The following is a 26,878-nucleotide window of genomic DNA, read 5'->3' on the forward strand; positions in this document are numbered from 1 at the left end:
TCGTTATCGCCACCGGGGCTCGGCGAAACCGTCATTTCCGTCCTTTCGAGGCGTGTCATCCAACACGCATGGGAGCTGCGTGCCTAGCAGCAGTACACGTCGTTGGGGGCGCAACTATGTGGCCCATAACACTTGCCACGTCACACCACGTGGCCCACACGGCCCTCCAAATCATGCGGGGGCAAACACGTCCATCTGTCAGCCTACGCAGTCCCTAGTACCGGAGTCACGAACCTAGCTTGCCATCAAAAGTACCCAAAAACCAGAAACCCAGATCAGGAAGAAGAAATTCGATCAAGAAAAGGGTGGCGAAAAGCCAAAAGCGGCCCAAATTTGCAAGGCACACCCCCTCTCCCCTTCCTTCCTTCCACGCCGCCGTGCCCCGTGCACCTACCGGTGGCCATCGATCGGCGCGCTCGCCCCCTTTCCTTCCCCAAACCGCACTTCGAAGCCAGACAATCCGTATAAATCCCTGCGGGGAATCTATGACCGGCGAGGAGGAGGAGGAGCACGGGGGGCACAGGTACATGAGGATGCCGCCGGAGCCGCCCGAGCCGGAGTGGATGGCCGCCGCCGGGGCTTCGTCGGCGTCGTTCCGGCTGCCGGAGTCGGCGCGGGTGTTCGACGAGCTGCCGCGGGCCAGGATCGTCGGGGTGTCCCGACCCGACGCCGGGGACATCACGCCCATGCTGCTGTCCTACACCATCGAGGTCCACTACAAGCAGGTCCGTCCGCGGGCGCCGCCGCCTCCTCCTCTTCCTCTTCCCTGCTCCGGGTTCGTTTGTTCGTGAATGCGTGATCCGCCGCGCTGCCTTGGCTCAGACGCGCGCATGTAGACTTTAGAATCGTTGCGTGAATTGGGCGTTTCGGTGATTTGTTTCTCCGACTACATTTTCCTAGATGATCTTGGAAGGTTCGGTTATTCCCCTTTTTGGTTGTCGGGAACTGAGTTCTCCTTCGGTTCGGAGGGTCTGTTAGTAGTAGCTTGTGGTTGAATTCGTGCTGCTCTGATGTGGATGGTAATGTGGAAGTTTTTTCTTAGTATTTATTATACTTTTTTTGTAAAGATAGCTTTTCTGGTGCTTGGATTCTTAAGTATTGAATTATTGTTCCTTTATTCATAACAACGTTTATGTGCTGGGGATTGCAACAGTGCCAGTGAGTGACTCAATGATTGCATGAGTTCAGTTTAATACATTTTTCGGATTGAGTGGTTGACTGGTCATTGTGTATCATTTAATACTTAATAAATATTTTTTTGGAGAAAAGGGAGACCTGAGTTTCATTAAAATGAAACCACAACCGTAGTTAATATTTCTTAGATTCGGTGCTTTTTGTTTGGCCGCTGAGAAACAGAAGGGGTATATGCTTATCATGGAATTTCTGGCAGCTTTTTTTTAACTGTTTTGCTGTCAAAAAGGAGGTTAGCTTTTCGTTTTTTTGGTAATATATTAGGCTGTAATTTGGTGGGGAATGTCTGTGCCATTCAGTGCAATGTTGGTATATGACTGGGTTAAGTAGTTGAGTGGAGACAGAACGGAATGTGCATTGAGATGCTGGTTTGTGGGCCAATAAAGCAAGGAACAAAATTGATGTGCCATTGTGCAATTTTTCTGAAGCAGCATTCAATATATCCCTTTGTGCCGGTTTTGGGATCGAGTCAATTCCCAAAATATGAACTCTGAATCCATGAAATAATGTTCACTAGTTCTTCTATCAGTTTAGGTGGCTTCTATATAAGAAGGCCTCACAAGTGCTATATCTGCACTTTGCGTTGAAGAGACGTGTGTTCCTTGAAGAATTCCATGAGAAACAGGAACAGGTTGGTTGCATAATCTTTGTTACTGTTTTGAGCGGTACTTGAATATACTCGTCCTTTCTGGTTAAGCATTAAATACTGCACATTACAAATACCTGTCATAATGGAAGAACTCACGCACCTTTTTCTTGGCAAAATTATTCAATCGTAACCATTTAAGATTGGCTTCTGGTTATGTTTGGATTTCACTATGTTTTCTATCATTTCACTTGCTTGGGCCAACAAATACAGATTCTTTACAAGCTGTTTAGTATGCCTTCTAATGATGTAGCCATGCATGCAATGCAAAGTGTACCTTCTAAATGAGGGCTTTTGCTGATCAGCCTGATAATATCCTTCTTTTACTATCAATTCTACTTGGCACGATATCATTGTTTTGTGTGAAAACTTCATTTTCAATCATGAATAATTAAACTAATCTTTTTTTAATTCAAGGTCAAAGAATGGCTTCAAAATTTGGGAATCGGGGAGCATATGCCAGTTGTACATGATGATGATGAAGCTGATGATGTGCATGTTCCTTCACAACATGATGAACACTCTATCAAAAATAGGTAACTTTGTGGCCTTATTAACAATGTTCACCTTATATTGAACTAAGAGAGAAATAAAACTTTAGCAATGATATCTTATGCATACTTTAGAGCTCTGGCTTCCCTTGCATATTCACATGTATACTTAAACTGTTGTTGCAGAAATGTTCCTTCAAGTGCTGTATTGCCTGTTATTCGACCAGCACTTGGTCGTCAGCAATCAATTTCTGATCGTGCAAAGGCTGCCATGCAAGAATACTTGAACCATTTTCTGGGAAACTTGGATATTGTCAACTCAAGAGAGGTAACTGAAGCCTTCTGGTACAAAACATCATGCTAGTTTTGATATAGAAGTTTAAATATCGCCAAAACATTGTGCATGTATCAATTAGAAGGATCATCCTGTTGCTTATTTTCTTTTAGGCCATAACATCTATGAAAACGCAGGTTTGCAAATTTCTGGAAGTTTCATTGTTATCATTTCTGCCTGAGTATGGGCCTAAGCTAAAGGAAGATTACGTTACAGTAAGGCACTTGCCAAAAATTGAGATGGGCAGTAAAGGGAGATGCTGTTCATCCTTCTGTTTTAATTTTTGCAGCAGTAACTGGCAAAAGGTACTGAGAATATCTGATGATTTTATTTTGTTTTACTAACATGATGCTGACTTATATATATGAACTGTTAAATTGATCACTGCTTGATAGGTTTGGGCTGTACTGAAGCCAGGATTCTTGGCTTTACTCCAAGATCCATTTGATCCTAAGCTTTTGGACATAGTCATCTTTGATGTGTCACCTTGCACTGATAGAAATGGAGAAGGCCAAACCACTCTAGCAAATGAGATAAAAGAACGCAATCCATTGCATTTTGGATTTGAGGTATTTCTTTTCTATTTACGAATTGTTTAGTCTAAAAGCTTGACATATCACTCCAACCAAATAAGCAATATTGTCAGTGTCTCCCCAGAGCCCAGTGGACTTATCACCTTATTGCTCCTACCAAACAACTAAATGGGTTCTTTAGCCTAACATATTACCTTCTCGCTAGTTTGGGTTAGTTGCTTACATTAGAAGTGTCAGTTCTCCATGGGGATGAGTTTCAGGTAGGACTAGGAGGTGGCTTGTCTAAGTAAAGTCTAATTGTATGGAGAACTTGGATGGTTCGAGACATTTGTACCTAAGCTGCCGTTACAACTTCAACAAAGTTTGATTATTTGTTTTCTACAGTAAACAAGACAGACAATTAATAAGTCTTGCCACTCAAAGCGACAAGGTGTAACTTGATCAATGTTTTATTAAGCACTACAACAGATGCGGAAGTCCACTATTGTTGAAGTCATACCTTGTCTGAAAGGGATACTGCATTTTATCTAGTATAAAAAACTGTCTTGCAGTATATGTTGCCAAATGTTTTAGACTAATAATTAATCGTACTATTGTAAGTCTTGCTTTTTTTTTTTACTTTCATGACAATTCAGCCAGCATATCCCTATCATTGTTACTTAAAAGTTTATTGATAATAATATGTTATCAGTTAGTATGAAGGATTTTGGCTACATTTAACGTATATACTTGTAAGCAAGTTATCATCCTTTGTAATTGAAACGTGCGTCTGTGCTGCGGTTAGAGCAATATGGCTGATATGGGGTGAGTGGGCTGATGTGCACACCAGGCCATATCCAATTAGGCCAATACGTACTGGCCCAAGTATCCATATTTATTCTCCTTTATTTTTCAGATAAGGCAAGGGTACTTATCAGCCACGTACCCAACGTGTATCAATATTGGATACGCATCAGATACACAAAATGCACCTTCCTGGGTGTATCCATGGTGCATAGGTGTGGACAGGCTAAGTGAGTGACTGTGTCAGCTGCCCATGGGGGTGAACCAGTGAATGGATAGGACTACAGTTTCAGGAGGGTCTAGGTTATATATGACTTAATTAATGGGCTGTTGGGCTGCATATATGTAGATGGGCCAGAAGTGCGATGAGTAAATTTGGAGCCCCATGGAGGTCCAAGGAGGAAAACCTGGACACGGCCCTGCCCTGTAAGCCCCGCGGGGGAAAAACAGATCCGGCCCCGCCCTAAACGGGGCAGACTGCCACCTCCACAGGGATTTTTACCATCCATATTGCAAATAATTTGCCCCAATTTGTGTCATAAGAAAATATTTCTTGCCATGCATTTATGTTCTAAAAAAGAAAGATGACAAATATTACCACAAGCTCGTACTGGCCTTGATTTATCTGAGCAAGCAACATGGTGTTTTGTTATAATTTTCTAAATACTGTTGCATGTGGAAGGTATCTTCTGGGGGGCGGTCAATAAAGTTGAGAACAAGAAGTTCAGCTAAGGTGAAAGATTGGGTTACTGCAATAAATGCTGCTCGACGGCCCCCAGAGGGCTGGTGTCACCCTCACCGTTTTGGTTCATTTGCACCACCTAGGGGCCTGACTGAAGATGGTAGTGTGGTACAATGGTTCATAGATGGGCGTGCTGCATTTGATGCTATTGCTTCTTCCATTGAGGAAGCCAAATCAGAGGTTAGTGTACTTAATGAAGTGAGAATATTTCCGCTATTTGAATTCATCTCCATGTCTTGAAGACAATGAAATACTGAATGCAGATATTTATAACTGACTGGTGGCTGTGCCCAGAATTGTATCTTAGACGCCCTTTTCACTTCCACGGATCCTCTAGGCTTGATATTCTTCTGGAATCAAGGGCGAAGCAAGGTGTACAGGTATTCAATTATCATAAAATAAGATAAACTGTTAACATCTTGTTTGAATATGAGCTCGTGATTGGTTTTACAAAACTGCATTTTTTCTGTGAGGGTTAGTAATACAGACTAGCTGTTAATCAGTTAGGATTTCATTTAACGAAAACATTGTTTGACTTGAAAACGTTTTTTAATTATTTTCCTTTGGATGACTTCTGTTGATCGTTACATTATCTCAGTTTTGGAGGAGCTTGCATTTATTAAAGTTTTATCCTAATTTAAGGGAACGAGTTTTTTTGGGTGTTTAAGGTCTAAAACCAATTCAAACATATAACCTGTATTTTCTATAGCCAAGATTCTAATGAGTCGGTGCCAGGCATGCTACTGTTAAGCATTTTAGGATTAGTTGTAGTACCGCGTGCTAAATAAACTACTGCTCCGTTTCGCAATGTAAGCCCATGCCACGATTGCCACAGACCAAGGAAACTGAAGATCGACGCAGAAGGAGCAAAAAAATCAACATATAATTAAGTGCCTGACCCTTGAAACATGAATCCAACCTGTTATACATTGTGGAATGGCAATGTGAAACTGATACTCCTGAGGTCGTGGGCATACATTGCAAAACGGAGGGAGTTCTACTGTATGCCGGTCAGGTTGTTTCTTAAATCAGAGGCATGAATGTTGCAATGTTTTGAAAGGCTCTGGCCTTGTACAGTTTTTTTTCTACTTTAATGAAATGATGCACAGCTCTCCTACGTATTCGAGGGGAAAAAAGTTATCTACTGTATGGCATGTCAGTTGCATGCTCTCTCCCTTATGACAGTATTTGTATCTACTAGGACAAGATGTGTAGTCAGACTAAAAAAATCTATCTAAAATTCCCCACTATGTGCTCAACGAGCTTATCTCACAATGGTTGCTCTGGATTGAAAACCTAGCAGCATCATGACTGAGCATATTTTATGTATATTGGAATGCCTAGGGTATAACTGAGTAAATGTTTCTACTATTAGCCTGCCTAATCAGATACCTTTGTCTACTCTAGTAGTCTAGTATTCCCATTTATGCTCCCAAGTGCACAGTTATCTTAAGTGCTTATATGTTTCATTGCTCAACTAGAAACTGAACACAGTTTACTTATCATGAATCATTTTCTCTGAATAACATCCTACAATTAGTCTAGATGCTTAATATCACAGTAATTAGTTATATCAACTGTAAGTCAAATAACTAACAAATGTGAATTTGTTCTGCAGATTTACATTCTTTTGTACAAGGAAGTTTCTCTTGCATTGAAAATTAACAGCATGTACAGTAAACGGAGGCTACTTAACATTCATGAGAATGTTAAAGTTCTGCGCTACCCTGATCATTTCTCGACTGGCATATATTTATGGTACAATAGAAACTTCTTATTTATTTATTTATTTTCTCTGTTAATAGCACTTAATTAAATTCTTACAGTTCACTCTTTGCTATGACTTGAAGGTCTCACCATGAAAAAATCGTTGTCGTTGATAATCAAGTATGCTATATTGGAGGCCTTGATTTGTGCTTTGGTCGTTACGATTCTCCTGAGCATAAAGTTGCAGATTTTCCCCCTTCAACATGGCCAGGAAAGGATTACTACAATCCTAGGTAGTTTTCTTGTTCAGACTTTTTCTCATATTTCATACATGCACATGCTTCATGTAAACTCTTTAGCTTGTATATCTTATTGTTGTTGTTTTTTAACCTTTTGTAAGGGAATATGAGCCAAATTCTTGGGAGGATACAATGAAAGATGAGCTTGATCGTACTAAATATCCTCGCATGCCTTGGCATGATGTTCAGTGTGCACTTTATGGTCCAGCATGTAGAGATGTAGCAAGGCATTTTGTTCAGAGATGGAACTATGCAAAGGTCAGTTTACTTGCTTTAGGTCTATTTTTCATTTGTATCATTGCTGAACTTGACAATGTCACTTATTGCAGAGGAATAAAGCACCAAATGAGCAAGCAATTCCATTATTAATGCCTCATCATCACATGGTAATTCCTCATTACATGGGTACAAGCAAAGAAACAAATGGGGAAACAGAGAGTAAACAGAACCACGGCATGGATGTTAAATTTAATAGGTTAAACTCCTTGACAACACCAGCATCGTGTCAGGACATTCCGTTGCTTTTGCCACATGAGCCTGATCACCATGCATTTCCAAATGGAGATTTTGGACTGAATGGTATGAATATCAACAATGGTCTTTCAGATCACGCAAATAAAACCAAACGGAACCAGCCACTGCCCAACCGAAAGGCCAAACTAGATCTTTCTTTACAAGATTTACAGATGAAAGGATTTGTGGACAATGTCGGTTCCCCTGAGGTTTCAGTGTCTAAACACTATGACACCTCAAAACCAGATACGCAGAACATAGATAAGGAGTGGTGGGAGACACAAGAACGGGGAGACCAAGTTTCCTCTGTGCTTGATGTTGGAGAAGTTGGTCCCCGAGCGGCATGTCGTTGCCAGGTTAGTCAGTTCCATGTGCTGGTGATTAAACAGTGTTTTCATGCTATATTTTTGCTTAATGGTATACGATTGTTTACTGATTCAGCTGCCCATAACTTTGTGTCATACCTCATATAATTTAGAGCTATTCATTGTTGCACATGTAACCCTGAGCATGGTGATTCAACGAAAAACTTGAATCATTTCTCAGAGAATAGATATGCATAAGAAAACCCTAGTTACAAGACAATGTCATGTTTGTCAAAATTGAAGCTGAAAGCAACATTGCTTCCTTTACTAGCAGATAAGCAGGCTTTCCTGGACATGCCTTTGCCCGTGTTGTTGCATTTTTTTTTGTCTCAAAGTACAATCTCACGATGAATTCTATAACACCTTAATGGAAAATCTGAGACCACGTGCCTGTGTTTTATTACATATAGTTTTGATCATGCGAAAAGATTCGGAGTTTTTTTTATGAAAGGTAACAGATTTCGAGTTTTTAAACAATTGAAGTAGCATGAGCATGCGTTGTATAATGGAGCATCTTTCGGTTTCGTTTGCACTTCTCGCTTGCCAAAGTCGTTGAAGTATCCTTAGTGATTCCAGCCCAACAAAAAAAGTATCCATAGACCATAGGCATTTGTTAGTTCCTGGTTGTAGTAAACCCTTGTCTCAATTATTGCATGCTGCATTTGTTAGAATCAGGTTGAATCTATTGTCCTAGTCTCAAATTGGACTGAAGTGAATCAGAGATTGTATTTTGTCCTATTAGCTTGCTTTCATACCAAGTAATAATGAAAGTTATATTTGACTGTTACCACATATATCTAACCAATTAAAATTTTCTTTTATTTAGGTGGTTAGAAGTGTTGGCCCATGGTCAGCAGGAACAACTGAAATTGAAGGAAGCATCCACAATGCCTATTTTTCTCTCATTGAAAAGGCAGAACATTTTGTTTACATCGAGGTAAGCTTTTTTTTCAGTTTTGCAGTTCTAAGTCAAAATATTAATGTTTCAATGTAATACTTGGTATTTGGAACTAGTCGCACTCATATGTTTGAGAATCAATTGGGACTTGAAATTTCTGTATGCATGTAATTACAGCATAGACTGACATTCCTTGTAAATACATTTCTTTCTGATGGCCTTTGCAGAATCAGTTTTTCATATCAGGTCTTTCAGGAGATGATACGATTAAAAATCGTGTATTAGAAGCATTGTACAGGCGTATACTTAGAGCAGAGAAGGAGAAAAAATGTTTCCGGGTTATTATTGTGATACCACTTCTACCTGGTTTTCAGGTAATGTAAAGTACCAATTACACATGGTTTGGTGCTTCATGGTGGCTGGGTAGTTACATAGTTTGTTTCAGGGTGGCATTGATGACGGTGGAGCTGCATCCGTGAGGGCAATTATGCATTGGCAATACCGGACTATTTGTAGAGGGCCTAATTCAATACTTAAGAATTTATATGATGTGGTTGGCTCAAAGGCACATGATTATATCTCATTTTATGGACTTAGAGCACATGGCAGGCTTGGTAATGGTGGTCCTTTGGTCACCAATCAGGTAAAGTATTTTCTTTTTCGAAGTTTTCTGTGTAGTACTGGTCATGGCTTTAGGGTTGATCTCTGTACTTTCATTCTTTTGCTAACAATCTGAATTTTGCAGATATATGTGCACAGTAAATTGATGATTATAGACGATCGCATGACATTAATTGGCTCAGCTAACATAAATGATAGAAGCTTGCTTGGATCAAGAGATTCTGAGGTATAATTTTCTGAATTACAACTTCTGTATAATTGCATTCTTCTCTGATAAAATTATCTTTTTTGGGGGTCACTACTCTTATAATTATCTGGCCAATAGAGGAATGCACCTAGAGGTTTTACAATTTATATGCTTAAATTTCATACAGACAGTAACTGTTGAGCTTTAATTATAGAAATTTTGCTATTGAAGAGTGTTTTCTTTCATGATCTACTGCACTTAGGTGGGCTACTTCAGTAATCTTCTCCAGCTCCTGCTATTGACACCATGATGCATTTTTACTATTCTTTTAGATTGGCATGATTATTGAAGATAAAGAGGTTGTCAGTTCTCTAATGGATGGAAAACCTTGGGAAGCTGGGAAGTTCTCCCTCAGCCTACGACTTTCTCTATGGGCGGAACACCTTGGTCTTCTTCCAGGAGAGGTTTGGATTATATATTTCATTTAGGCTTTAACTACCAACTGATAGTTTGAGTTGAGAATTACAATAAATGCATATGCAGTGGGAGAGAAAGAACAATTTATAGTTTCTTGTCAACTTGTTTGATTTTTTGGTGTTTTCTCAAGTTGTTTGTATAATTTTGTGATGCTAAGTCGTGGAATGCCAATGTAGCTTTACCCAAATAGTCACACAAAATGTGTCATATATTCTGATTCCTTATCACATCTGGCTTAACACCCGCCTAGTTTGATGTTTGAAGCATGTCAAATTCATCACTACCCCAAACCCTAAAGTCCATCTACAGTTTCAATGCAAAAATCAACAATATGCTGTATTTGCACTACATGGACTGAGCTATGCTGCCCCGTAGCCTTTCTACACTCTTCTTTCTACATCATGTACACTGGTGCAAACAGGGTAAAGATGTAAAACAGGCAACTTGAAGAACCATCACAGAGGTACAGCACATTGAAGGGGTAGAAACAGAGAAGATCAGCAGGGAATCAGAACAAACCCAACCCTAGCGATGCATTTCTCCCCTCTACCCATTTGAACACATCCAACTGAATCAATTCTAACCCTTAAGACCTCTTTCAGCACAGCTTCTTGTCCTGAAGGACGTTGCATATGCTTTTGAGTTTTGACAGACATGGTAGTGTTGCATGATGCATATACAGTATGGAGGCTCTTTATGAATTCAATTCCAACAAATTTGCATTCTCTCTCAGGTTAGTTGCATTATGGATCCTGTGGATGATTCAGCGTACAAAAACATCTGGATGGCCACTGCCAAGGTGAGTGTAGTGGGAATATGGTACCTTGAGGCACTATTTTTAAACTTGACGAGCGACAAACCTTTTTTGAACTAATTGAGACAATTTGAGTATGACTATTCTGGTAATGCACCTGTCCAATGCATGTCGTGATTTCATCAGCTGATAATTTTCTATTGTCTTTTATATTCATTAGTATTGCTATGTCCTGAGCACTTTTACTTTTTTTTTATTCCCTCAAACTGAACAAATTGATACATGGCAGGTGAACACCATGATCTACCAACAAGTATTCTCATGTGTTCCCAACGATCACATCCATTCTAGGTTAGGCATGTGGAATCTGTCTCCCAGTTTTTCTTCCATTTCGGAAGAAACGTTATGCTCACTGGTCGATCAACATCCTGCAGGTACCAATTTCGGCAAAGCTTTGCTCATCGGAAGGAGAAGATCGGCCATACGACCATCGACTTGGGTGTTGCCCTAGAGAAGCAAGAAACTAAGCAAGATAGAGACCTAGCAGATGCTGACCCTATGGAGCAGTTGCAGGCCGTTCGAGGTCATATCGTTTCCTTCCCTTTGGAGTTCATGTGCCAAGAGGACTTGAGACCGTTCTTCAGTGAAAGCGAGTATTATACATCCCCACAAGTTTTCCATTAGTTTCCCCCCTCATGGAGAAAAGTACACCCATAGGATTAGTTGTACATGTTATAGGGTTATTATGGTTGTAGAACTCTTATGCCCGGATGAATGAATATAGGAAAAAGAAGCAGATTAAGAACTATATCCTTGCAAATTTCAAGTAGAGCATATTAGGTTCAAGCTCTTTGTATAGTTCGTATATATCACAGCTAATTCGGGAGAGATGATACACTAATAGATTCGTTCGTTTCCGATGCAAAATAAAAGCCAGTTGAAGTCGAGGCTGCTGCCTTTATTCTTACATGCACGGATGCACCATTGCCATATTTTTCTTGCAGTTTGGTGTCGATTCTTGTGGATGCGTATAGTCTGTTTCTGCGAGGGCACATTTTATCTTTTTTTTATCTAATCACCGTAATACCGTATGGTCAACTCATACACATTTCTGTTCCCTCACATTAAAAACTTTACATGATCTGTAGCGCAATATTGTTACCGATTGCTGTTGGGGGACGGGACAAAGATAGGCTAGTGTAGTTGATTGGATTCGTATTCGTAGTATTGGTTTGTGCGGATGAGGACTTAATTTTAAAATCGCAGATTTTCAGACGATGCACAAATTCATTTTAGAAGAGTATAAGGGCTCAAATTAAGGGGTAAAAACTTCTGTATTCAACTGAAGAATTTTTTTTTTTCTTTGTGGCTGAGGAATTCATCTGCGCCTTAGAAATATACCGATATATAAATGCACAAACAAAAAAGAAAAGGGAAAAGCAAGTAGTATGCTAGTGGGCCAAGCTCAGGTCCTTGGGCTCGCCTTATTCCGAATACACGGCCCACTGAAGAGAGCGCGCGCAGGCAGGCGCTGCCGCCCGCTCTGGGTGGGATCTATTAGTACCACCTCGTGAGGCGACGCGACGTGCTGGTTTGCCGGCGCTCTATAAGACAGGGGCGGGAGGCTGGCAGAAGAGCTCACCCATCCCTGTGGGGGGTGAGAGGCGGCCCGTTGATGATCGTATAGAGACAGACGTGCCGTGCCGACACCCAATTGAACACACCGCCAAGGTGCGTGATGTCCCCGCCCCTACTTTCGGGTGGGCTCGCGCACCAATTTTTGGAAGGCCCTGCTACCCTCTGGGAAACGGGGCCTACACCACAGCTGCACATAGCTTTCATTAATTAAGATTTTGGTTTGGGATCAGTCGTTTTAATCCTGTTAAGTTTAGCGTTTGATAGTGTAAAAGTGACGCGGAAGTCTCATTGTAAAGTTGCCACGTTTAAATTATATATTTAGTTACAATGAAACCAAAAAAGGGCCTTTGCTTGGCATGTCAAATCAAATCAGATGCCTCACAGTTTCTCAAACTATATATAAACACCAGTGCTACAGAATAAACACCAACTCCACTCAACATGGTGGGAAAAAAACCTTTTATATCTATAAAACATGGCAAAAGGCTCTTCCTTTTGTCTAAGCACTTGAATTTTAAATGCCTTGTAAACATTTCGGTTTCAAAACCCAATTGGCATAAATCTGTACACCAGACGCGGGTATGACTGAAAAAGGTATTTAATTCTTAATTCTGGTTTCTTTTACATTTACACATCATACTCACATGACCCTATCTAAAATTCTCTCTCACGGGTCAGGAGGGCAGCACCTCTTGTATATTGCAATGTCAGATAAATGGGCTAATGACAGCTAGCAGGGAGTATTGTACAGTTAAGATGTATATAGTTCATTTGTGCCTTCATATCGTTGCACAGTAGAACCTGTACAGGAGTTGTCCTCATCCTTTGCAAACTTCTCGATCAGTATTTCCATCATTTTCTTGTACATTGGCATGTAATGATCATTGATCATGGTATTCGACAGTCGGATCTTGCTGTAAAGATCTCTAGGGGTCTCATATATTCCAACAGAGCACTCGTCGGCAGCAACTGGGTCATCTGGATCCGCATCTGTTGGAGGCATGGCAACCATGTGCATGATTCTACCAGGGGGGTAGAATTGCTGCCTCTCCAAACTATCTGATGAGAACGACTGCCTATCCTCAACATTTTTTAGGACAGCACTTTCCTCCTCCATTATTTCCTTGGCTGCAGCTGCCTCTTCCTCTCGATTCCGTGCCTCCACTTCAACCTGCCGATCCAAGTCCTTCTCGAACTCGTACCACAACTCACCTTCGGTTATTTCTTCCTCTGCATGCTCTCGAGAGGTTTCATGCTCACTCAAAAGAGCATCTTCTTCATCTGCTTCCTCATGAACAGAAACACTAGCTACAGTATACTGCAACTCCTCTATGGTCTTGGTGCCATGTTGGTCTACAATGAAGGATTCTGACTCCACTGTAGATGTTACATGGGTTTCTGTTGTCGTATCATCCTTAGAACTTGCAGTAACTACGCCTACACCTCGTCGACGTGCACCCATGCATGACCATGAGGAAAATGCTGACCGGCTTCTAGCAACAGCCTGTGCAACATTCTGGGCTTGTTTCATCACAACCTGCATTGGAATATTTGATAAGACAGCTGCACTATTCTCTGGGTTTGGTGGATTTTCTAAAGAGTAACTAGATACAAAGTTATCATGAAATGGACATCTTTCATGCACTGAATATTTGAACAGTACCCTTTCAGAACTTATAGTTTTGACCAATCAGATTTAGAATGACGTCAAAATTTTATTCAGTTTATGAAATTCAAAATTAAATGTTGTATAACAGGTAATGCTTAATCTGACAAGAGGAAGCCAATAAGGTGCAAGCATCACCACATAACCACACCTTTCCTAACAATAAAATATAATGAGCTATATGGCTATGGAATCAATGAATCTACACAGTACAGTTTGCCAGTTCTTGGACAAATATTTACCTGGGTTTTGCTCGAAACAGGGTGCAGAAATGCTCCTGCACCTGCAACCCTCTCCCTGGCACCAGAAAAAGATTGCAGGCGAGTTCCTAAAGCAGTGGCTGACCGGTAAACAACATTTAGGAAACGTGTCTGTTGTATTTGATCCCTCAAATCATTCAACCATGACGAAGCTGTTACCTGGATGATAGGTAAGACATGAGGACTGAGGCAGCAGAAGTCAAACTCCTTGCTACCAAGTTTTGAAGAAATCAACCATGGTGTCATATTTACTAGTGTATAAGGTGCATTGAAACGAAGCATAAATATAACACATTTCTTCCCAGAGATAAGAACAGTATTCAAGGCAACAAATCTGCATGCAGGTTAGTAAAGGAGAAATGAAGCTACCTCAGAACGGAGGTCATCGATAGATGCAGTTGATACGGTGGGAACCAGATCAGCTCCATTGACAATCGTGGTCACAAAATGCTTGCCTGATTCTGCTAATTCCCATGTCATGCAAGAAGCTGACAACAAAATTCAACTGTTAGTAGATCCTAACTCGATGTATTGTCGACAGAATAACAGTTGACATACCTGGTGCAAATGCAACACAAGTTGCTGAAGAAAACTCAGTGTGTTCTCTGAGGATGTAGGTTAGTAATGCAGCAGTGCCACCACCCAATGAATGGCCAACAATCTAAGAGGACAGAAACAGCAATTCAAATGACAAAACAGTCTAGGAAGATTATTGAGTCAAAATAATGCAACATTGTCACCATACAAGAACTCTGAGATTATAAGAACATGATCAGGCATGAACAGTATGAACCATATAACGAAAAAATATGCACCTTGATTTGGTAATCTGGGCACTGTCTGACTGCTTCACGGAGGCATGGTGTTACACTTCTTGCAATCCAGCGGGCTGCCGCCACCATCCCACAGTGTGCATAGCCTAAAACTAGTTTGCTGACACCACCTTCATTTAAAAGTGAGAGGTGAAATGGTACCACAGCCCCAGTAGCAGCAGTAAGAGTATCTTTCATGCTATGAGTCCCTCGAATCAAAACAAGAAAGGATTTGGTGCACTCATCACGTAAAATTGTATGAGCAGGCTTCAAAATCTGTAAAAGTAGGACGAATGTTGGAAATTGAAAAGAGAAATACATAACCATCTAAATTCATACTATCACTAGCAACAAATCATGCCTTGAGAAATGAAGTAAACACTAAAATAGCAATCAGTACTTACTCACCCCCGCCTTTGGTTCCTCAATAAGAACATCCTCTTGGGAAAACCCAGCTAATTCCCGGAACACAGGAAATGGTTTCTTGGAGAAAAGAAAGCACAGGTCGATTAATCGTCGCAAAACAATCAACTCTTCCATGATTTCAGGTCCTTTCAGTTCAATGCAATTGCTTCCAGCATATACGCTGGCGACGTGTAAATTACCCTGAAATGTAACACCAGGTTATAGCGAATCATTAGGTGCACACTCAAGGATCCAGATTTGTTATCAAATACGTCAAAAGGAATAATACACAAGCTCATACATAGTTTAATGAACTGTGCAAGTAGTAGATCAGCTCTGCATCCCTTAAATGGAACTTATGGCATAATCACAATGATCTTATTTCAGAGGGTTAATCGTGTTAACAGTTCTCTGACGATTAAACGTGTCCTAATCAGCTCAGATAGTTCATCATAGGAGGCCAACTTAGGGGGTGTTTGGATCCTAGAGCTAAAGTTTAGTCCGTGTCACATCGAATATTCGGAGGCTAATTAGGAGGACTAAATATGAGTTAATTATAAAACTAATTACACAGACGGAGGCTAAACGCGAGACGAATCTATTAAGCCTAATTAATCCATCATTAGCAAATGGTTACTGTAGCAGCACATTGTCAAATCATGGACTAAATAGCTTAATAGATTCGTCTCGCCGTTTAGCCTCCATCTGTGCAATGGGTTTTGTAAATAGTCTATGTTTAATTCTCCTAATTAGTATCTAAACATTCGATGTGACAGGGACTAAAGTTTAGCCCGGGGATCCAAACACCCCCTTGCAAACAAAAAACACAACTTGAAGCTTAAAAAGGGCACAGTACGGGGAAAATACTTCCAGTCAAAATAACTGCAGACTAAAATTCGCTAGCATATTAAACCAATTCTACCTTAACGTAGCCATACAACTGCACGACACTAGAATCAGTCCCTAACTCGAGCACAAGACCCACAGACTTGTATCTCCAAAGTTCTATTTTTTATCGGCAGAGACCAAGCACCAGCAATATCACCAAGCTTTGCCGCGCTCTATACTTTCTATCATACCCTACAAGCTTATAGCCCAAAACTATTCCAAATTAGCAGCGCAGCATGCTATTGCAAAAGACAATTCGAGCAAAGGAACTACCATGTCAGATCCAAAGCGCAAGATTTCAGCCAAATTAGAAATGAAGCAGCGCCATTTCCCTCGGATCCGAGCAGCAAGCAATCAGACGATTGGTCCGCTAGGACTATCCTAATCCGGTAATCCCTCACCTGTCGGCGCATGAGGTACTTGATCCCAAAGGCGAGGTCCCCGATGGGCCACTTGCCGAGCGTCTCCGAGTAGGTGAACCGCAGCGTCTCCGCGAGCGTGCCCACCGCCTCGATCCACGTCGCCGGAGGCTGCGTGGGCCGCCGAGCCGCGCGCCCCCTCCGCCGCTTCCCGGCCCCTCCGCCGCCGCCGACGGAGACGTCCTCGCCGGCCAGCCGCCGGCTCAGCACGAAGTACAGCACCATGGCCGCGCCCACCGCCGTTGCCATCGTCGCCGTCCCCATGGCCGCCCGACGACGGCGGCGGCGGGATCCCTAGCCCGAGCGGCGCGGCGAGGGGCCTCAAACTTTTTCCGCAGGGACTGAAACGGAAATGGCTCGCTTCGGTTTCTTCCCCGCCGCGGACGCGCAGGGCAGGGGAAATGGGTTGGGCCGTTGGGGTTTGGGTTGCTTCGCCGCGTCTGCTGATGCCTAACCATGAGCCGATTTGTTAAGCTTTCCCAATTAAGGCTAACCGACTAGTTGATCGAATTTAGGTGTCCAACCCACTCTGTTTTCTTGGTACGCCTAAAGTGCAGTACTCCATGGCTAACGTCTACGCTAAATCCGGACATGCTTTGTCTCCGGCCGAATATTTTTCAGCAACTTTTTGCTTAGTGTACTAAAACATTCCTTCCAACGTTTCTATGAGCATGATTGCTACATACTTTTATACATTTTTATAAGAAATATAAAGTAGTTTGAACTGGCTTTGATCAGTTCAGGAGCAACTTAAAATATTACTCCCTCTGTTTCAAATTATAGGTCGTTTTAACTTTTCTACGTGCATAGTTTAGTCTAGGTGTATAACTTTTCTACGGAGAGAGTATAAACTATCTTTTCGTAGACATATAACCAATATGTTGTGTCTCATATATATAGGAGATACGCTAAAAATAAATATAATTGTCCAATATATACTCATGTTTGATTTTATCTATCATTTTTTAAACGAATAGTGCGAGTTTCTATTTGTAGTAGAAAAATATAAGATTAGATTAGGCTCTATCTATCATATAACGCGGCTAATAGTGGGGGGAAAAAACAAATAAATTCAGTCGCTTATAATCTTGTACAACGGAATTTTAAAGTGTTACATAAAATTAAAGAAATATCACACTGGTTCAATATCTAGGCCGCAAACTATAATGGTAGAGTTTGAGATGATATTGGTACATTTCATCTGAGCAGCTTATCCTTTGCCCTTGTCACGCTATGCTTTCCATAAGCTACTTGCAAAACCCTCTTAACTGTAGCTCTACCGGATTTCCCGTCTCCGGCCCCTTCTCCCGCCGCTCCGGCGTCCTCGCCGGCGGTGACGGAGAGGTGGGCCGGCCCCCTGTTTCCTTCGTCGCCTGTACAGTAGGTTTAGGCTTTCCTTGTTTGCCCGGATGGGTGCTGGGCGGCCCGTAGAGCTTGGGAGCCGTCCCCTCGCCTTCACCGTCCTCGCCGTTGTTGCCGTCTTCGTCATCGTCGGCCACGGCTGTGAGGTGAGTCTCAATAAAATAAAGCTCTGCTTCTCTTTCTCCCCCTTCTTGCGGGTGGATCCTTCCACTCGTCGCCTCGATCTGCTCGGTTTCCCCCTCGCCTTGGCCGTCTTCGGAGTCGATTCGGCCTCCGGTGGTTCAAATCCGGCTGCCTGTGTGGTGGATCCGGTTGTCTGCACCTCGAATTTGCCCGGGTCGGCTCTGATTTCGTCCACTGTCAACCCCTACGCCATCTTCCGCCTCCGAGCAGCTCTGCGCCAAATTTCATCAAGTTCTCCTCATGTCCTTCGACGCCTGTCCATCAGCGAGCCTCCCACCGGCTCTGGGGAGCCGTTCTTCTACCCGTCGGCGACAGCTTCAACCAAATCCTTGTTTCGCCGGTGATGCTTTGCCTCGACGACGACCTCATCCTGGGGACTTCGATGCAACTGGCTCCTCTTTTGACGGCCTTTCTGTAATTTTGCTGCTCTCCTGATATGATATATATGGCTTTTATCAAAAAGAAAAAAGCTACTTGCAAAACAGCTTTATATATTTCTATCATTTTTATCAAACATGTCTAAATTTAGTATAATACTCCAAAAATCAAAAGGCCGTGTAAGACATGTCCACGAGTGCCTTCTCTTATCAAATAGCAATGAATATACCTACCGCACAAAACTTCAGATTCTTGAGGCAAAACCCCCTCTTCCACTTGGGTCACCATCGCAACACAACAATTATTGCCAATAACCAAGTGGGTAAGATAATAATTGGTCGCTTTGGCTTGTCCAAGCTTGGCTTGGAGTTAGCCATGCCCACCTTATCACTTGGTAGTATAGTATCACTTGGTACTCGTGTTTGGTTCCTGTTTTAGTCTCAGTATGACTTGGGTTGCTCGTGTTTGGTTGTGGTGAGTTTTCCATGCCATAAATTGAAGATCTTGATACTACTACTATAAGCATTATTGTTTGTGCGCGTGATGTGTAAAAATACACAAACTAGTAATTGTCATTCTAAGCATTGATGATAATTATTCTTTTGCTTGAATCATTAAGAAAAAATAGCGAAGAACTAACCAAAGCGACAAAGCCTAGCCGACCCAGCTCGATCAGGAAAAAGAATGAAAGAAAGAAATTAAGAAACACAATAAGGCAGCCCAAAGCAAAACATATAGCAATAACCTTCCCCCGCGTCACTCCCACGTGGGCGACACGGACGGGTGGCACGTCGCCGCCGCCTCCCACTCCCTCCCACCGCCCTTCCCTTCACCGTGCCGCCGCTCGAGCTGGCCGTCAAAAGTCCGAGCGGCCCACAAGGGCGGCGGCGGTGGGGCAGCCTTCTCCTCCTTCGCGTCCAGGCGGGCACGGCTATCTCGGTCGTCGGAGGGGCGGCTTGTGGCGGCGCCGACGAGGATGGCTGGATCCGGCACCAACGGGTGCGGATCCGGTATCCCCATGGCCGGATCCGTCGGATCCTAATGACTAGGCTTGCAGTGGACTGCCACGGGTTGCTCAGCTTGGCTGGGCTACCCGGTGCGGTACATCGTCGGAAGACAGCGCAAACGACTTCTCTAGCTTGCTAACATGGTGGCGGAGGTTTTTGCGCGGGTGAAGCAACGAGGCGAAGTCGACCTGCGGTGGCGGCTTGACTGATCGATGGAGATCTTGTGGAGCAGGGCAACATTGCTCACCACCAATGGCGGATCTAGAATTTTACCACAGGGTATGCCGAAAAAAATCTTATGCAATTCGATAAAACCATTTACAATTCGATAAATTCAAAGATTAAGGTAGAAACAATAATAAATCACAATATAAATAGTTTGAAATGTAGCATAAAAGAAACTTACAATATTACTTGTCTGCTTTGTTTACCCACCGCTTTTTGAATGATATGAATATCTTGATTATATCTTCTTCATTCACTTGGAAGAAAATATCCCGCTCAATGAATGTAACTATACAATCATCCAAAATATTATCACCTAATTTATTCCTTGACTTAGTTTTCACTTTAACCATTACAGAAAATACCCTTTCAACACTCAATGTTGCCACTGGTAAAAGCAATATCAATTTGAGAAGCAAGTAAACCATATCATACACTTTGTACCTCCGTGTTTGAACAAGTTTAACTGAGAGATCAACGATGCTGTCTAGACACTTGAAGCTATCATCTCATCGCATGTCATCAATATAATTATCAAGTTGCAATTCTAGTTTTAGCAAAATCATTGTTGGAGAAGTCGTTAGGATAAAATTCAGCCAATCTGCGTACCTTCTGTGCATCAAACGAAGCAAATGAATTGGAAGGATCGAAGGCTGACATACAAGAAAGTAGCTCCATATTGATCTCATCATACCGATTATCAAGCTCTTGATTAATTTGATCAATGACACCAATATATACTTCTCTTCTAAAATGGTTATCATTTGTTTGGTTTCGGGCACGGGCATACCTTGCTGATTTTAAACTTTCGGGTAGAAAACTTACAAATCACATGCCCACAAGATATGAATTTAAGAACATTGATGGATCGATGGTCCGTTCAATAAACTCACGAATTGAAATAAAAAAACACTCATATATAAATAAATAAAAATATTTAAGAACATAAGTTTCTTCGAATAAGAAAAAAATAGAAGATAGATTAATCTTAAACTTCCGTCGCCTGTCGGAACTCTCGGACCAATAATCCACGTCTCAGCAAGTCAGCAGCAGCAGCGTCGCCATCTCGCTGATCCGCAATTCGCAGACCGCCGAACTTTCCAGCTTCCGCAATCCACAGACAGCAAGCAGGCTGCAAGCGATCGCCGTGCACTACGCTTGCGCCCTGGGCGCAGCCCTGCCTGGGCACTTGGCCGTCCACATGAGAATCACGACGCGAAGGTCGAGGCGAGGCTTCCGCTCGGCACCCGCGCCAGGAGAATCGTGAAGGCCACAAAGGTGTAGACTGCCGCTACCGGGCCGAATTGTGCAAGCGGAACGGAAGATTAATCTGACGAATCACGAATCCACGGGCGGAGCGGAAGGCAAAGCGGAAGGCGAATCGTCGTTTACTCATTTTTGACTCCGCGGGGTGCGCGCTAGGCCCAGACCAGGCGTATACAGTATACTGACTCGTCACTTGGGCCCAGGGTATGCGGGGCCCACCCGACATACCCTATAGCTTTGCCCATGCTCACCACTCTGATGGTGACAAAAGAAACGAATCGTGGCGTGGAGTACTGTGGCGGGCGTGGTGAGACCCTCGTGCGCTGTGTTTCTTCGAGGCGATGAGAGTGAGGTGGAGTCCAACAACGGATGTGGCAAGGCCTCCGCGCGTTGTGTTATCGTGGTGGCAACTGCGAGGCAGCCTGCGAGAGGTCCGGATTCGATGGTATCACTCTGTCAGGTGAAGTGTGGTGTTGCAGCGGTACTACAACGGAAGGTCCGCATGGTGGTAGCCTTCTCAGTGCGGTGCAGTCTGCTTCTATTGGTTCCTGTCGATACCGGACTACGCCTGGAGGTTTTGACGAATACATGAGCGCGAACGTTGGTGGGTGCCGCGAAAAAGCTGCGGCTCTGCTACCGTTGTCGGGCAGTGTTAAATCCGCTTGAGATGTGTTAGAGTTCGGCACGTGTTGATGTCCTAATCCAACCGGCCGTATGTTATTAAGTTAAGTGCAATGACATGGTGTGGCATGTGTTGATGACCCAATCCAACCTGCCGGTGTTTACGTTGTTTTTCTTTCTTTTGTTGTTTTCGGCCCGTCTGTAGCATTCCTGCCCCTTTTTTTCAAAAAAAAATAAGGCAGCCCAAAAGCCACGCAGCTCTACCATTATCTCGGCATGATCTCCATCCTTTCAGTCTAGCGGCTTAGCCCGACGATGCCTACAGCCTACGCCATCTCTTGCCGGCAGCCGGCAGTCCGAGAAACCAACCTAGTTTCCATAGTCTAGGATATTGTATCAAGAAATCATCCTTCACAATGCAACTTTTTTTTATCTAGAGTCTAAATAAAAATCCAACCAATCATTCTTCCTTCTAGTACCAGATCCTCTGTGCATCATATAAAGGAGCTCGAGTGATGGGTAGCAGTGGTGCAAGCGCAAAGGATCCTGCAGTAATTAAGAGAAACTACTTGGGTCTCCCCAATGCGGAATCGCTGGTTTCTTGGCTCATTGGTGCGCGTGAGGACTTGGTTTCCTTTCTAAGAAATGATCTCTCTCCATAATAAATCTACTGCCACATCAGCAAATTGCTTAGTTGACATGACAATTAAGAGGGATAGAAACTATCATCAATGTCCCATTGGGATTCCCCTAATCCCTTCCCGCACTGTATCATTCTCACACACCCGAGCTGCTGCCTTGGAGTCTCGATGTCTCTCAGAGTGGAGCTCTCGAGACATCGCAAGCTGATGGAGATGAGCGGCGCAATCAAGATGGATGCCTCAATTTCCGGCTCGAGCACGGACGAATCGAGATGGACGGCGATGAATCGAGCTCGAGCACGGCCGAATCGACTTCATCGCGCGGCTGAGCGGTGCGGGGATTCTGGAAGAAGGGCACCCTGCACCTTTCTCCTCTCCCTCTCTTGACGTGCACGCGCCGGGCACGAGCAGGACGGCGAGCTGACGAAATTTTAGAAGCGATGGTCCGGCCCATCTCTGAGACGAGAGATGGGCCCGATCGGCCCAAAACTAGCAATGCTCGGGTTCGGTGGGACGCGGCCTTCCCCACCAAACGGGAATAAACCCAATCCAGCACAACAGGTAGCCGCCGCCGCCGCCGCCGCCGCCGTCGCCAGCTCCGCCTCCGCCTCCGCCTCCGCCGCCGCTTTGCCTTGCAGCGAGCAAGTGCCGTACCAACCATCTCTGCGCCCATTTTTCCGCCGCACCGCACGTCCGAGTGGATCATCGGCGGCTCCGGGATACGTGCCTCCGTTTCTACTCCAACCAAGGCGGCGGGAGCGGCTGCTCGCAGTCGAGCGGCCGGGTCGGGATGTTCTGAGCATCGAAAAAATTTCGGGTAACGCAGCGTTGTTCTTTTTTCTTGTATCCACATAGTTGATTTCTCAACCTATTATGATGCGTATTGATTCGTTGTGTGTGTCTATTGCATACCAAAACTTTATTCGATCACTGTGAGAATTAATTTTCTCTGTCTAATGATAGGAGTATTAGCTAACTTTGTTATATGAGGAGGTTTCTTGTTGACTAGAGACCTATTTGAGCACTTGATGGATTGCCTCGTTGGCATTATAATCGCAATGGCAGTGGAACATTTCATGTTTTACCAGCATTTTCAAGTAGAGAGCTGAGAAGCTGGGCCATGCTTCTAACGCCTTCCTGGTTGGGGAGGTTTGCTAGAGAACTTCTGTATTCTGTTCATTTATTTCTTCTAATGTATCTCGGCAGCTCTCCTGCCGACAGTTAGAAAAAAAACCTTTCATGCTTGTTCCAACACGAAGTTTAAAGCTACTTTTTCATTGGTACATAATCTCTTTTAGTGTGTGATCGAACTTTTGCAACCAAGCTTTCATTAGTACACAATGCAATATCTTGCCTTTCTTTTTCATACATGTATCTGCCTTTAGTTTTAAAACTAGTGTGGCTGTTAACCTTGTGTGCATGATGTCAGCCTGCTCATTATTATTAGCTTTAGTTAGGCTTGCTCAGACCTCAAATTTTTCTTTGCTCTGCTAATGACCAGATGTGATGGATTGATGGTCTCGTGAAAGACTTACAGGACTACAAATTGATTTCAAGCGCTTGCTTTCTTAATTCTCTTATGTTCAACGATGCTCCTCCATGCTAAGGAGTCACTTAAGAAGATGTATCCTGTTGCAAAGAACTACCTTGGAGGGCTGCTCCCAGCACATTCATTTTCAGGTACTGTTCCTACTTTTGCTTTCCAAATCCTCTATCTTGCAATAAAGGGCAGCTCCTCTAAGCCTCTAATTCACTCCTTTGCATTTTTAATCAGTGTCTGATCTTGTTTATCCTTCGAGATCTTCAAACAGAGCTTCTAGACATGCTATTCCATTCAAGGCTCGTTCGTTTACGAAATGTTCGCTTGAGAGATGTTCAGCTGACCAAGAGATTGTGATTGCTATGGGAAGTAATGTGGGTGATAGAGTCAGTACATTCGACAGGGCATTGCAGCTGATGAAAAACTCGGGTGTGAGCATCACTAGGCATGCCAATCTCTATGAGACTGCCCCTGCTTATGTGACCGATCAGCCACGGTTTCTTAACTCTGCCATTCGGGGCACAACTAGGCTCAGTGCGCATGAGCTTCTTAAAAGGCTAAAGGAAATTGAGAAGGATATAGGCCGCACTAGTGGAATAAGGTACGGCCCAAGGCCTATTGATTTAGACATACTTCTATACGGTAACTACGAGATCAATAGTGAGACTCTAATTGTGCCACATGAGCGCATCCATGAGAGACCATTTGTTTTAGCACCTCTTGTAGACCTGTTAGGTGCATCCGGTGATGATGGTATCGAAACAAGTTGGCACTCTCTTTCAAAGTGCAGTGGTGGTTTCTTTGAATTATGGAATAAACTTGGAGGTGAATCTATAATTGGAACAGATTGTATCAAAAGGGTATGGCCTGTTGGGAATCGTTTGTGGGATTGGTATGAGAGAACCCTCGTCATGGGGATCCTTAATCTAACACCAGACAGCTTTAGTGATGGAGGCAAGTTTCAACAAGTGAAGGCTGCCATTTCTCAGGCTAAGTTATTAATCTCAGAAGGTGCAGATATAATTGATATTGGTGCTCAATCTACCAGGCCCTTTGCAAAGAGATTATCTCCAAACGAAGAACTTGAGAGATTGGTTCCTGTTCTGGATGAGATTATGAAAATTCCCGAGATGGAGGGCAAGTTGCTCTCGGTGGATACATTCTATGCAGAAGTTGCTAGTGAAGCTGTGAAAAGAGGAGTTCACATGATCAATGATGTATCCGGTGGACAGCTTGACCCCAAAATTCTTAAAGTTGCTGCTGAACTCAGAGTTCCGTATGTTGCAATGCACATGAGGGGAGATCCATCAACTATGCAAAGTGAACAAAATTTACATTATGATGATGTCTGCAAGGAAGTTGCTTCTGAGCTATATGCGCAGGTGAGAGAAGCTGAGTTATCTGGGATTCCATTGTGGAGGATAGTTCTAGATCCAGGCATTGGGTTCTCCAAGAAATCCAAACATAACCTTGAAGTAATTATGGGATTGGAGTCCATTAGGAAGGAGATGGGTTCAATGAGTATAGGTGCTTCACATGTGCCAATATTACTGGGACCCTCAAGGAAAAGATTTTTAGGTGAAATATGCAATCGTGCCAATCCAGTTGAGAGAGATGTTGCTACTGTTGCAGCTGTGACAGCTGGGATTTTAAATGGAGCTAACATAGTAAGGGTCCATAATGCTGGATATGGTGCAGATGCTGCAAAGGTTTGCGATGCATTGCATAAGGGAAGAAGATGGGAAGAGTAGATTGAGCCACCTGATCAAACAGATACCAAACTCTGATTTTATACAATAAAATGGTGATGCAGCATAGTTACTCTGCTGCTCAATGGGATTCTCATATTACATCATTTCTGGAGTATCTTGTTGTAATAAACCAGAGATGACGTTTTTCTTGTATGATCTCCTTTCTAAATTCTTCAATGAAGCACGTGTTCGACTCAGATCATTTGGAAAGAGTAGTCAAGGAATAAGGTTACAAAAGCTGCTAGTAATTTACAGATTCTTGCGGATTATGACATTTCAGAATTTAATTGTTGACAAGTTTGATTTGTGTGTATCTTTTCTAGTTCAGACATAAATGGTAGGTTGGGGTTATACCCGGTTCTCCTTGTACTTTTGTATTTTCCACTTTGTTTTCTGGAATACACGGGAGAGCTTGGCATCATTGTGCTGGAGAAAGTGTATTTTGCACTTCGGTATGGCCCAATGAGGAAACCTCATGTTTTGCAAGTGCCGTATGACATGCATAGTTTCAAGACTTGGTCTATGATTTGCCTTGGTTTCTGAGGGTTTTATCATCCAATTATGAAATATAAATATTTTCCAGATACCTCATATGGATTACTTTTCGTTCTGAATTGCTGTGGATCGCATTTTTTAACTCTAAAGAAACTCGGTTGGTATCTCCTAGTCTTTGACTACAAGTGCCAGTGATTATACTGTCATCAAGATGGCTATTTTTTCATGATTTAAACTAAGTTCTTGAGGTCTTTTTTTTTTCTCTTGTGAAAGGTATTGGAATTTGATATTAAATGGACTGCACTCGCTCAATTTTGTTCAAAACATTTGAGGAAATACAAAACTTCAAGAGATTTATACTTTGTTTGTTGCACATGCACGAATATGATGGCACTACACTCCATGTAATTGACATATAATCTATATCATCGAGTATCAATCATTCACTGAATAGTGAAAATAAGATTAGCACACAACAGCCATGCATCTTAGAGCTGAGATTAGATGTCAGAAGATTAGGTTAGCTTACCTCAGATGAGATCATGAGAGTAAGAAAATTTTTATTATTCCCGATACCATTTACTGTCAAAAAATTGCTGTGGTCACTATCTGACTCCAAAACTTTAAAGCACATCCTGCTCACACATGTTGCTAATGAAGCTGTCTGGCAAGGGCAAAAAACTTTCTTATATTTCCAAGAGAATGCAGATATAACCTGCTGGGGCAACCTGAACAAACCATGCAGTGTGGACAGCACAGCGTTAAGTTTTAGTCAAATGG

The 26,878-nt window shown here is 42.8% G+C and overlaps 3 protein-coding genes across 4 annotated transcripts; 2 read left to right on the forward strand and 1 right to left on the reverse strand.

Moving 5' to 3' along the window:
* The first annotated feature begins 233 nt into the window (after positions 1-233).
* On the forward strand, positions 234-12,500 carry LOC117856133 (phospholipase D zeta 1). The gene is made up of 20 exons (XM_034738568.2): positions 234-725; positions 1,721-1,822; positions 2,255-2,373; positions 2,515-2,656; positions 2,800-2,967; positions 3,058-3,231; positions 4,661-4,900; positions 4,984-5,100; positions 6,339-6,478; positions 6,571-6,720; positions 6,828-6,984; positions 7,056-7,595; positions 8,431-8,541; positions 8,730-8,876; positions 8,948-9,145; positions 9,248-9,349; positions 9,643-9,774; positions 10,521-10,586; positions 10,831-10,892; positions 10,976-12,500. The coding sequence occupies exons 1-20, from the start codon at positions 486-488 to the stop codon at positions 11,223-11,225; spliced, it is 3,357 nt and encodes a 1,118-aa protein (XP_034594459.1). The 5' UTR covers positions 234-485; the 3' UTR covers positions 11,226-12,500.
* A 261-nt stretch (positions 12,501-12,761) lies between these two features.
* On the reverse strand, positions 12,762-17,070 carry LOC117856134 (uncharacterized). Its single transcript, XM_034738569.2, has 7 exons — positions 16,612-17,070; positions 15,326-15,523; positions 14,921-15,193; positions 14,664-14,766; positions 14,475-14,593; positions 14,088-14,264; positions 12,762-13,716 (listed from the first exon to the last, which is right to left on the reverse strand). The coding sequence occupies exons 1-7, from the start codon at positions 16,891-16,893 to the stop codon at positions 12,931-12,933; spliced, it is 1,938 nt and encodes a 645-aa protein (XP_034594460.1). The 5' UTR covers positions 16,894-17,070; the 3' UTR covers positions 12,762-12,930.
* Positions 17,071-22,842: 5,772 nt separating this feature from the next.
* Positions 22,843-26,089, forward strand: LOC117856136 (folate synthesis bifunctional protein, mitochondrial). 2 transcript variants are annotated; one of them, XM_034738572.2, is made up of 3 exons: positions 22,843-23,129; positions 23,814-23,992; positions 24,087-26,089. In XM_034738572.2, the coding sequence occupies exons 2-3, from the start codon at positions 23,902-23,904 to the stop codon at positions 25,601-25,603; spliced, it is 1,608 nt and encodes a 535-aa protein (XP_034594463.1). In that variant the 5' UTR covers positions 22,843-23,129; positions 23,814-23,901; the 3' UTR covers positions 25,604-26,089. The 2 variants fall into 2 exon arrangements, with proteins under 2 accessions (XP_034594463.1, XP_072150426.1); XM_072294325.1 differs by lacking the exon at positions 22,843-23,129 and having other exon boundaries at positions 23,851-23,992; positions 24,124-26,089.
* The last annotated feature ends 789 nt before the right edge of the window (positions 26,090-26,878 follow it).

Source organism: Setaria viridis, chromosome 5, assembly GCF_005286985.2.
Source record: "Setaria viridis chromosome 5, Setaria_viridis_v4.0, whole genome shotgun sequence".
Classification (NCBI taxonomy): Eukaryota; Viridiplantae; Streptophyta; class Magnoliopsida; order Poales; family Poaceae; genus Setaria; species Setaria viridis.

Bases quoted from the DNA above. Each gene is read 5' to 3' on its own strand.
- LOC117856134 (XM_034738569.2), bottom strand. From the start codon at position 16,893: ATGGGGACGGCGACGATGGCAACGGCGGTGGGCGCGGCCATGGTGCTG. The intron at 15,524-16,611 runs GTGAGGGATTAC...GTTACATTTCAG, and splicing joins AGTACCTCATGCGCCGACAG to GGTAATTTACACGTCGCCAG. The intron at 15,194-15,325 runs GTGAGTAAGTAC...CTACTTTTACAG, and splicing joins TTGAGGAACCAAAGGCGGGG to ATTTTGAAGCCTGCTCATAC.
- LOC117856136 (XM_034738572.2), top strand. From the start codon at position 23,902: ATGCTCCTCCATGCTAAGGAGTCACTTAAGAAGATGTATCCTGTTGCA. The intron at 23,993-24,086 runs GTACTGTTCCTA...ATTTTTAATCAG, and splicing joins CCCAGCACATTCATTTTCAG to TGTCTGATCTTGTTTATCCT.
- LOC117856133 (XM_034738568.2), top strand. From the start codon at position 486: ATGACCGGCGAGGAGGAGGAGGAGCACGGGGGGCACAGGTACATGAGG. The intron at 726-1,720 runs GTCCGTCCGCGG...TTCTTCTATCAG, and splicing joins TCGAGGTCCACTACAAGCAG to TTTAGGTGGCTTCTATATAA. The intron at 2,374-2,514 runs GTAACTTTGTGG...CTGTTGTTGCAG, and splicing joins GAACACTCTATCAAAAATAG to AAATGTTCCTTCAAGTGCTG.